General features: G+C 47.7%; 1 protein-coding gene across 4 annotated transcripts; it reads right to left on the bottom strand.

Moving 5' to 3' along the window:
* Positions 1–1,278: 1,278 nt before the first annotated feature.
* On the bottom strand, positions 1,279–7,686 carry RAB29 (RAB29, member RAS oncogene family). Of its 4 annotated transcripts, none has more exons than XM_055144594.1 (6): positions 7,613–7,686; positions 7,047–7,295; positions 3,998–4,069; positions 2,918–3,099; positions 2,528–2,649; positions 1,279–2,287 (listed from the first exon to the last, which is right to left on the bottom strand). In XM_055144594.1, the coding sequence occupies exons 2-6, from the start codon at positions 7,168–7,170 to the stop codon at positions 2,173–2,175; spliced, it is 615 nt and encodes a 204-aa protein (XP_055000569.1). In that variant the 5' UTR covers positions 7,171–7,295; positions 7,613–7,686; the 3' UTR covers positions 1,279–2,172. The 4 variants fall into 4 exon arrangements, with proteins under 4 accessions (XP_055000569.1, XP_055000570.1, XP_004610125.2 ...); XM_055144595.1 differs by having other exon boundaries at positions 7,586–7,663; XM_004610068.2 differs by having other exon boundaries at positions 7,047–7,290; positions 7,586–7,656.
* Positions 7,687–11,177: the final 3,491 nt, after the last annotated feature.

The following is an 11,177-nucleotide window of genomic DNA, read 5'->3' as shown; positions in this document are numbered from 1 at the left end:
ATCCTTTTCTTCAGAATTATTGCAAAAATCCTACCTTAAAAAAGGTGATACAAAAAAGTGCTTCACAGTCTCTAAGGATTGAGAAATTTCTAGTAACTGACATTAAAAATAATCGCCCACCATTGAAGGATGGCTCCTATTCTCTTTCTGGTGTTTGGCCTCCAATCTCAGTTAGGTTTGAGTGTGGTGTGTCCCCCATTCCTCCCAAGGGCTAACAGCACACAGAAGCCAGGGTCATACAAATAGGATCTCCGCATCTTTACCAAGCTTTCCAGCAAGTGTTTCCAAACCAGGCTGACCAGAATCTCCTGGGAAGCTTTGCAGTCTCAAGGCTTCATTCCTTCAAATTTTGATTCAGTAGATTTGAGACTGGATTCAGAAATCTTAAAACTTAAAAAAAAATTTTTTTTAAACAGACTTCCCAAGGGGCTGGAGCAATAGCACAGCGGGTTGGGCATTTGCCTTGCATGCGGCCAACCCAGGTTTGATTCCCAGCATCCCATATGGTCCCCTGAACACTGCCAGGAGTAATTCCTGAGTGCAGAGCCAGGGGTAACCCCTGTGCATCGCTGGGTGTGACCCAAAAAGAAAACAAAACAAAAACCAGACTTCCCAAATGGTTCTGATCAGCATATCTGGGAGTCACCAATATCGGATACTGAGGTCTCTCAAATAACTCTCAAGATATTCATAATTTTGGGTGGGTTATAAGTCACCATCCAGTGAGAATTTAACAAATTAAACTGTCTATTGGTGAGCTGATGTTGAAAACTCTACCCCATTTACACCCTAATATCTGATGATTTTCTGTTCACTCTCCACCCAGGCATAGTTTGTACACAATATTTGTTTCCTAGCTGTGCTCTCCTGCCCTCGCTCACATAAAATGCACATAAACAAGCTGCTCCACAGGATTTGATTCCATTAACCTTCCCCTCCTCTTCCATGCAGTTTCCCAGAGCTGTGAGTGAAAGATCTATTTATGGGTACTACACCCATCAATGTCACTGGGAGTATCAAGGCATCAGCTCAGACACCTGCAAACCCTACCCCCACCACACTGTTAGGGAGACCCTAAAAATATCCAATTAATTAATCTCTCACCATATAAGACAACTCAGTTAAAAAGACTATTCTTGAAGCCAGAGAAATCAATTATCACTAAAAGTTTCAAAAATAGCAACTTTTGAGTCACTTTCAGTAGTTCAAAATTTAAAGGTATCCAAAGTCCAAGAAAGAAAGACTCCAAAAGCAATGAACTACAAAGAATTTGGATAATGACCTTTTATCTTATTTTATTTGTTGTCTGAAATCATTAGATTGAGATCTCAACATATATCAAATGGAAAAATAAGCTCAAAACCCGGTGAGAATAATGATTCTTAAAACACAGATGTGAGGATCAGGGAAATGGCACGTGTCTGGCTGCTGTGAAGTCCTGAGTTCTCCCGAAGTAAAACAAAACAACAGAAAACACAGAGAGGCCAGACGGATAGCACAGGAGGTAAGACACTTGCCTTGCATGCAGCTGGCCCCACTTCAATCCTGCACTACATATGGTTCCCTGAATATTGCCAGGAAGAGTCAGGAACAGCTCCTCAGAAAAAAAATACAAATGCTAAAATCAATAGGGTGGGGGGAGAGAGGAGAGAGGAGAAAGGGAGAGAGGAAAGAGGAAGAGAGAGACAGAGAGAGAGAGAGAATAAATAGAAGGAAAAAAAATCTACAAGGCATGAGACCACCGTGGGTTAGGTACTTTCCCTGCACTCAGCTGACAAGGGTTTGGTCCCTGGCACCAACATATGGTCCTTCAAGACCACAAGGAGTGAATCTTGAGCACAGAGCCAGGAGTAAGTCCTTAGCGCCACTGGCTGTGCCCTCCCCAACCCTCCCCCCTAAAAAAAGAGGCACAGAGATGGAGTTCCACAGAATCCCAGATCCCGGAGTGACGAGTGAGGTGACTTTTCTTATCCAGGAGGTTCTGACGGGGCCAGAGAGGCAGCAGCAGATGAGAGCCACGCTGCTCGGGCTGCAGAAATGCATGTGGCCTCAGATGTCCTTCCAGGTGCCGCTGGTCCCCTTCACTAGACAGTTTCAATGTGCTTGAAGCAACTCAGGCAGGACCCACCAAATAGCAGAGATGGAAAAACAGGGCTGGGAGAAAAACAACTGTTAGCAGCAGGTCCAGCCAGAGGAGGACTTAGTTTCTATGTTGATGTAGTTCCCTTGGGTGGACAGCGACAGGGTGTCTTCTCTGGAATTGTTCATCATTTTTTCAATGAGAACTCTGAAAAAAAAAATTTAAAATAAGCCTGAGAAGGTCGATGGAGGAAAGGGGCAAACTGCCAACTCTGTCTTATCTCAGCATTCGGCAAAGTCACACTTTTAAATGTTTTCATCCCCAGTCATCTCAAGAAAGAAGACAGCACCCTACCTCCAAAAGCTGGCTCCCGTGGGGAGGGGCAAGGGGCCAAGTGAAGATGGGGGAACCTGTGTACTCATCCCCAGAATAGCACTAGCTTCTCACCTCATGGCCTCATTAATGTTCTTGTTCTCCTTGACCGACGTTTCTGTCCAGCCTGTGAAGCCGTTCTCTTTACTGAACCGATCAACTTGGTCTCGGCTCATGGCCCAAGGGGACAGGTCGCACTGGCAAAAGGGGACATGAAAGGCAACATCATAAAATTCCAGGGAATAAGAAACCTTGCTCAGATATCTGCAGATTTAAAACATTTCTACCAATGGTTATGATGTTAGCCTCTAAAATCCACTGTCAACATTCTCGAGGGAGGCAGCGAGGATTTGCCTAGTGGAGAAGGAAAGTGGTGGCCAGTCAGAAAGCATTTAGACCCGCTTACTGTGACTCCAGCTCAAGGCCGAGCCCATTTCCCCAGAAGGAGCAGCGTGTTCCAAATACCTTGTTGGCCAGGAGCAGGCAGGGCACGGGATCGCCATTGGGCAGTGTGAGCTTGCTGTCCAGGTCCTGTTTCCATCTCTGGCTGTTGCTGAAGGTAGTGGCATTGGTGACATCAAACATAATAACGCAGGCAGAGGCATCCCGGTAATACAGCCGGGTCATAGAGGTGAAGCGTTCCTGGCCTGAGAAGAAAGGACAGTTCTTAATAAGGCAACCCTGAGAACCATTCGTCAATCCTTTTAGACACTCGACCCTTCCCAACTTGGGAGAGAGAGCGGGCAGTACACAGAATGGCAAAGTCAGAATCCTGCGCCCAGATTGCCCAGGTTGCACGATGGACAATTAATTAGATTTGATTTTAAAATGAATTCCTGCTCTTTCATTTACTTGATGACAAGCTTACTTACAGCACTTAGATTTCCAGTCTGTCAAAGTTGCTATCTTTTTTTGGGGGGGCGGGGGTGATGGGAATAGATGTGCCACACCTGGAGGTGCTCAGGGGTCGCTCCTGGCTGGATTCAGGGGGCCGTGTGGGGTGCCATGGATCCAACCTGGGTTAGCTGTGCAAGGCAAACACCCTACCTACGGCACTGTTTCTCCAGGCTCAAAGTTGCTACTTTTATCACATGGAGTTGTGAGGATTAACGGGTCAGTGAATCTAAAATGCTTAGAAAAGTCCTTGGCACATGCTAAGGTTTAGCGATCATCAGCATTATCATCATCATTATCATCTGTATGTCCTGGGGATCCTGTTTCTCATCAAGCTCAGCTCAAAGTCCAGAAATAGCACACTGTCTCTTCTTGGAGAAGTAACCAAGGACTGGACAACCTACCACCTCTCTAACTTGTCATTCTTCCTCCCACATAGCGACAGCTCTTCATTTACTCAGGGCAAAACATCTACAGCAAACACCTACAAAAGCTCTACAATTGTTCAGCTCATGTATCGCCAGTGCAGTTCAATCATTCCAACTTCAGAAAAAGAAAAAAAAAAGTCTCACATTTTTTTCCAGAGCATTCACTAGCACTTGCTGGTTAAATCAGAATGTCTTCCGCTCTTATCCTATCTTCCCAGCCTACCTGCAATGTCCCACAGCTGGAGCCGCACCACCTCGGAGTCAGACCACTGGAGAACCTTCAGAGCAAAATCCACTGAAAAGATATGCATCATACACTTTAATAACAAAGATGACCTTAAACATTCATTCCATGTTACACTTGAGCAAATGTGTCGTTACAAGCCTACGAATACACGACTTAAATCCTATTTATTTATATACTTATTTATTTATTTTTTGCTTTTTGGGTCACACCTGGCGATGCACAGGGGTTACTCCTGGCTCTGCACTCAGAAATTACTCTGGCGGTGCTCAGGGGACCATATGGGATGCTGGGATTCGAACCCGCGTCGGCTGCGTGCCAGGCAAATGCCCTACCCGCTGTGCTATCGCTCCAGCCCCAAATGCTATTTATTTTTAATTGGTTTGGGTGTGGGGCCACGCTCAGGGGTGCTCAGGGCTTGCTCCTGGCTCTGTGCTCAGTGGGCTGAGAGATGAGCCGCCACCCACACAGTAGTGGGACCTGAAGGGGTCGCCAGGCTTCGGGTCAAATCAACTTATTTGATATCATCTATCTCTGAGACTAAAAATAGGAGAATGAAAGTAACGAAAACTCCTCAGAGCAAATGAGATTGTTCCTGGAAGATTCAGGTTTCTTTCTCAGGGAAGGGATGATGGCATGGAGGCATCTCCCATACTGAATTCACTATTGGGTTCTAATCCAATTATACTGTGAGAAAAAACCCTCTCTGGAGGAATTCCACATCCTCCAGGAGGATGCAGACTTTATCTGGGCAGAAACAGGATGGAAGGGACGATGCCTGAGAGCTGTGCTGCATCTCTAGGTACAGGGACTCCCTGAGTTCCGACAGAGTATGTAGATGGGGGAAGTCTCTTAATAAGGAGAGAAATAAGATCACTTTTGAAGCTTAGAGACATAAGCTTAGAGACATATTCTTCCACCTTTATGACAAATAGAAGCTAGGGGAAATTTAGAATAAGCACTAAAAATAATTACATTCTTTTTGCTAAAAAGAAAACCACAGACATTGTTAAAAAATTGAAGAGCAGGCCACTTTCAATCCAGATCCATGAAATCAGGACCCTCATAATTTTTAGAAGTGGAAGTCAGAATATGTGGAAACAGTCTTTGAGCCCTTAATTTTGTTGGACATTCTTTAGGAGACTGTTTTAATTGCTTGGTAATAAAAAAATCCACTAGTACACATTTTCAAATTATATACACTACAAATTATTTTCCTCTTTAAAACGATATTATGGGGGCTAGGGTGGAGATAGCTCAAAGGACTGAAGTCCGTGCTTTGCATAGAGAGTTCCGAGTTTGATCTCCAGCACCGCGTGGTCCTTGGCTCCACTGGGTCAGCCCTAATGGGCTCCAGCCCTGCAGGGCCTAAGCAGTTCTGCAAGCTCAGGCCTTAGGTTTGGACCACCCAGTCCAGTTGGCCAAGTATTGCCAGGAGTACCCTGGGTCACTTTACCACTTATTGAGAGCCCTTCCAGTGCCACCTCTAAAGTTCAGGGGAGATAAATGTTTGTTACTCTCTCTTATGCAGTGTACTAAAGGGAGGCTTTAATGCCAGACCACCATGACCCCAGAGTATAAGGGGAAGGAGAGTAAGGAAAATAAATCAAAGCGGTAAGGAGGAAGAGGCAGAAAGGAAGCGGGGTGGTAGTGGTGTATGTGTGTATGGGGGGGAGGGCACAGGCCAAAGTAAAGGGTACGAAGGTACATCAGTGTTGTAGAGGAGTGGTACAGTTCTATACCACAGAATCAACAACACTAAAAACATGAGATCCAAACTACAACCACCAAATTTTAAAATGTGGGACTAGGCATAATACAGTGGGGAGGGCACTTGCCTTGAACATAACCAACCTGACCAACCATGAGATTCAATCACTAGCATCCCATATGGTCCCCTGAGTCCAAACAGGAGTGATCCCTGAGCACAGAGCCAGGAGTAAGCCCTGAGCACTGCCAGGGTGTGGCCATCAATCAAAAAACAAACAAGCAAAAAGTGCCTGTCAAAGTGACAGGCTGAGGGGGGTTTGGGTGGGGGGTGGGAAGGAACTTGGGAACACTGGTGGAGGGACATTAACACTGGTGGTGGGATTGGCACTGCAATCCTGTATACCAAAACTCAACCATCAGTAACTTTGTAAATCATGGTTCTTCAGTAAAATATTTTGTTAAAAAGTTACTCTCCTTGGGGACTGAAGCGATAGCACAGTGGATAGGGCGTTTGCCTTGCACGTGGCTGACCCGTGTTCGATTCCCAGCATCCCATATGGTCCCCTGAGCACTGCCAGGAGTAATTCCTGAGTGCAGAGCCAGAAGTAACCCCTGTGCATCGCCATGTGTGACCCAAAAAGAAAAAAAAAATTACTCCCCCTCTTACTAGATTTTCTAATTAATGATAATTTATTAAAACACACACACACACACACACACACACACACACACACACACACACACACACAAATGACATTTCCTAGGTAGCTTGGGAAGGAGCTGAATTCTTGGCGTTGTCTTCCTCTCCTCCCAGACTGAAAGAGAGCGAGAAAGGGGTGGGCAGGCAGATCAGAGAAGTGGTCATCTCACATTCTTCAAGAATCCCTAAGCTGCTTCGATGCACAGAACCAAAGGTGTAGACTCACGGTCTCGGCCGCGCTGGGCACTGCTGCTGGCACGCAGCCCCCCAGCCCCCCGCGGGGGTCGGAGCTGTGGCCTGGGTCCCGCGCGACGCCCGCTCCGTCCGGCCTGGAAGCGGCGTGCGCGGCCGGAGGGCAGCGCGGCTGGCACCCGGGCAGGCCCCGCGCGCTGGCGGCGGCCACGGGAGGCAGCGGGTCACCGTGCGGGCGACCCGATCGCTCCTCCCGCACGCTCGCGGCCCCACGGCTCATCTTCACACCTTCCCGGGGCTCCCGCGGGCAGGGCCGGGCCGTGCTCCCCGCAGGCCCGCACAGAGCGCCCCGCCGCCTCTCCCGCGGGGACCCCCAGACGGCCACTTCCTGGGCCCCAACCCCGCGGCCGTCCCCGGGCCTCTCACCTCCCACCGTGGACTTGTAGTGTTTGCTGAAGCTGTCCTGGGAATAGCGCTGCACCAGGGACGTCTTGCCCACCGCGGCGTCCCCCACCACCAGCACTTTGAACAGGTGATCGCGGCTGCCCATGGCCGGCGGGGTGCACGTTTAGGGTGGCGGGAGCTGGGGGGAGTCGTTTGTTGGAACCCCGCTGGCTTCTGGCGCCCCTGAGACTGGAGCTGGGCATTCCCGCCCGCCGCCCGTCGGGGGCTGCCCTGGCGAGAAAGCGGAAAAGAGAAACTTGGTACGAGAAACTTGGTACCCGACGTCCCCGCGCTTCCTCCCGGCGCGCCCGCAGCCGGGGTGGGGCGCAGGGCACGCGCCCGGGGCCCCGTCGGCGCGCCCCTGCTTCTCCCTCGGGGCCAGCTGCCGAGAAACGGGACAGGCACCGCCGCACCTCACCCGCCCGGACTTCCCCCGAGAGGCTCCCACAAGCTACTGGAGCCCCGACAGCTCATTTCCTTCCGGGGCCTGAGCAGAGAGCCCCTCCTCCCACGGCACAAACCGAACTCGGGGACACAGCGCCTCACACCTGGACTCCCAGGCCGGGGTGCCGCCGGGTAGTCCCGGAGCCCAACTCTGCCCGCGTCACGCGCGGTGGCGTCTGGAACTCCATTTCCCAGCTTCCCCTGCGGCGAAGAAAACGGGGCAAATGCCGAGACTCGCTCCCGATGCCTTTCGGGAAATGTAGTTTCTAGGCTTTTTTGGTTGTTTGTTTTGAACAGCCTGCAGTTTCAAAGTTTTCAAACTCGTAGGTTTGGAAACTTATTTTAAGATATTCCTAGATCAGAGAAGACATTCAGGACAGGACAGAGCTTGATGGGACGATCGCTTTACGTTGCTTGCAGAAGGCCAAGTTACCCTGGAGCAACGCCACTTCCACTCACCCCGAACAACCCCATAGTACAGAAATGGGAGTAGCCCCAGAGCACTGATGTGGCCATTAAACCAAAAAAAAGAGAGAAAGAGAGGAAGAGAGAAAGAAAGAGAGAAAGAGAGAGAGAAAGAAAGAAAGAGAGGAAGAGAGAAAGAGAGAGAAAGAGAGAAAGAAAGAAAGAAAAAAAGAAAGAAAGAAAGAAAGAAAGAAAGAGAGAGAGGAAGGAAGGAAGGAAGGAAGGAAGAAAGAGAGGAAGAAAGAGAGGAATGAGAGAAGGAGAGAAAGAAAAAGAGGAAAGAAATGAAGGAAGGAAGGGAGGGAGGGAGGGAGAAAGGAAGGAAAGAAGGAAGGAAGGAAGAAAGAGAGAGAGAAAGAAAGACAGAAAGAAAGAAAGAAAGAAAGAAAGAAAGAAAGAAAGAAAAGATCTTTCAGTGGTGATTCGCCTCCCCCTCACCCCCTCCATGCAACTATCTCAACTAAATCTGTCCCCAACTAGAGTTCTCATTAGCTTCCAAAGCTTTTTATAAAATAGAGCTAAGATTAAAATCATTCCACATATCACTCAGATGCATAAATCATTCCACAAATAAAAGCGAGATCTCATCCATCATTTGCCAACTGAAATTAATTTTTCATTCTTTAAATTTACATATACAGGAGCTGGAGCTATAGTAGAGCAGGTAGGGTGTTTGCCTTGCAGGCGGCCGACGTGAATGCGATCCCCAGCATCCCATATGGTCCCCCTGAACACCAACAGGAGTAATTCCTGAGTGCAGAGCCAGGAGTAACCCCGGTGCATCACCAGGTGTGACCCAGAAAGCCAAATAAATAAATAAATAAATAAAATTACATATACAAACCAGGATTTTTAAGAACAAGATGAAGGCTGGTCTTTATATTTTCCTTATGGCCCAATATGGGTCAAGTTCAGGGGCACTTGATAAAGAGAAGACCCTTAGAAAAACTCATACCATCATATGGTAGTCATTAACATGTGTTAATCAGCCATAGCAGTAAAGACAGAAAGCAAGGGACAATTCCCACCCTCTCTTCCATGATCCCTCCTCAAGCTAGCTGCTCATGCCGTTTGAACTGGTTCACGATTTATTTAGACCAAAATAGACCAAGATATTTGTTGTTCAGGAAGGGGAGGTCAAGCTGGACTATTCTTCTTTAAAAGGTTTCAGACCCCTTGTCAATGTCGTTTTCCAATTTTCATTGACTTTGGCATAGTTGACAGTTCTTAAAATTTGTTTCTCACATCGCTTCTGTGATACTGTTCTACCATCTTTGTATTCCTACCTCTCTGTAGATCACTTTTTGTCATGTTTTCTTTCTATCCAATCTACTGGTGCTATGGGAGCTTTTCCTAAGGCTTGATTCTTGGTTCTTGTGCTGATTGTGTGTGTGTGTGTGTGTATGTGTGTGTGTGTGTGAGTGAGTGAGAGAGAGAGAGAGAGAGAGAGAGAGAGAGAGAGAGGACTAAAATCCAACCAAAACCTTACACACTCACAGGCATATACTCTACCATTCAGCCATATCCTGACACATTACACACCCTTTCTAATTAATTACCTTTCTTATCTAAAATTTATACTTGTTGATTATGGGCTGGAGTGATAGCACAGCGGTAGGGCGCTCGCCTTTCACGCAGCCGACCTGTGTTCAACTCCTCCGCCCCTCTTGGAGAGCCTGGCAAGCTACCGAGAGTATCGCGCCCACACGGCAGAGCCTGGCAAGCTACCCGTGGCATATTCTATATGCCAAATACAGTAACAATAAGTCTCACAATGAGAGACGTTACTGGTGCCCGCTCAAGCAAATTGATGAGCAGCGGGATGACAGTGACAGTGATTATGCTTGTAGCTTAATTACATAGTTAAAAATTATGCCAATTGGGGCTGGAGCCATAGCACAGCAGGGAGGGCGTTTGCCTTGCACGCGGCCAACCTGGGTTCGATTCCCAGCATCCCATATGGTCCCTGAGCACCACCAGGAGTAATTCCTGAGTGTATGAGCCAGGAGTAACCCCTGTGCATTGCCAGGTGTGACCCAAAAAGAAAAAAAATACACCAATTGATTATTGATTCCCATTTTCTGTGCCCTCCATTTATTTATTTGGTACGTGGGCGAGTGGGGCACATCTGTGTGGTGCTCAGGACTTACTCCTGGCTGTGGGCTCAGGGACCATTCTTGGCAGTTCTCAGGGACCATATGCCAGATTTCCACAGTGTGGCTCTCTGTCTTTGTTTTGCCATCAAAGAGGCAAATCCAAAAAAAAAAAAAAAACTCACTTCAAACCCTAAGAAAAGCATAAACAAGAGTCTAGTGCATAGCATGATGTCTGTCTTCCACTTGAATTCCAGATCCCACTTGAAAGTGGTTTCAGTTTTTATCACCAATTTTCCAAAGAAGGCACCATAATTGGCTCTCTTACCAAAAATTGTTGCCTGCTTGGTGGACTGTTGCCAAACAGTCTGAAGCCAGAGAGTAACACTTGTCTTTTAGTTCCTTTGTCAATAGCCATCCTGTCTAGCGGAAGATATCATTGCAGATTTGATTTCTCTGATGACTCACATTTCTCTGATTGAACATTTCTTCATACGCTTGCTAGGCTTTTGTATGTTTTCTTTGGAGAGCTGCCTAGTCAAATAGGCAAAGCAATGATCTTACTTTATGGTGCTGGGGGTGAGACACAGGTCTCATGCATGCAAGGCAGGTGCTCTGCCTCTGCTATGAAGCCACATCTCTGGCAATTTATTTGCTTATTTTGGAAGTGAACCCAGGTTTTATTTCCAGTGATCCTTGGCTGCCTATGGCTGCCTGAAGGTTTGGTGCTCAGGCCTGGCAGTGCTGGGGACTACCAGGACCACCCTAGGAATGCTGGAGGACCAGGTGGTACTGGGGACTGAACTCTGACCTCTGCATGCCAGGCACACACTCTGATCTTTTGAGCAATCTTTGCTCCCCACAACCTTATCCAATTTAAAAATTAGGCTATTAGGTGGGGCTGAAGCAATCGTACAACGGGTAGGATGTTTGCCTTGCACACAGCTGACCGGGCTTTGATCCCCAGCATCTCGTATGGTTTCCCTAGCACTGTCAGGAGTATTTCTGGAGTGCAGAGTCAGGAATGACCCCTGAGCTTCTCTGCATATGGGCAAAGAACAAACAAACAAGCAAACAAATTAGGCTATTTGAGTTTTTGTCCTGCTCTGTG

This window comes from Sorex araneus, chromosome 7 (genome assembly GCF_027595985.1).
Source record: "Sorex araneus isolate mSorAra2 chromosome 7, mSorAra2.pri, whole genome shotgun sequence".
NCBI classification, from domain to species: domain Eukaryota; kingdom Metazoa; phylum Chordata; class Mammalia; order Eulipotyphla; family Soricidae; genus Sorex; species Sorex araneus.
The sequence above is the reverse complement of the archived record's forward strand: the minus strand, read 5'-3'. Positions and strand labels throughout refer to the sequence as shown.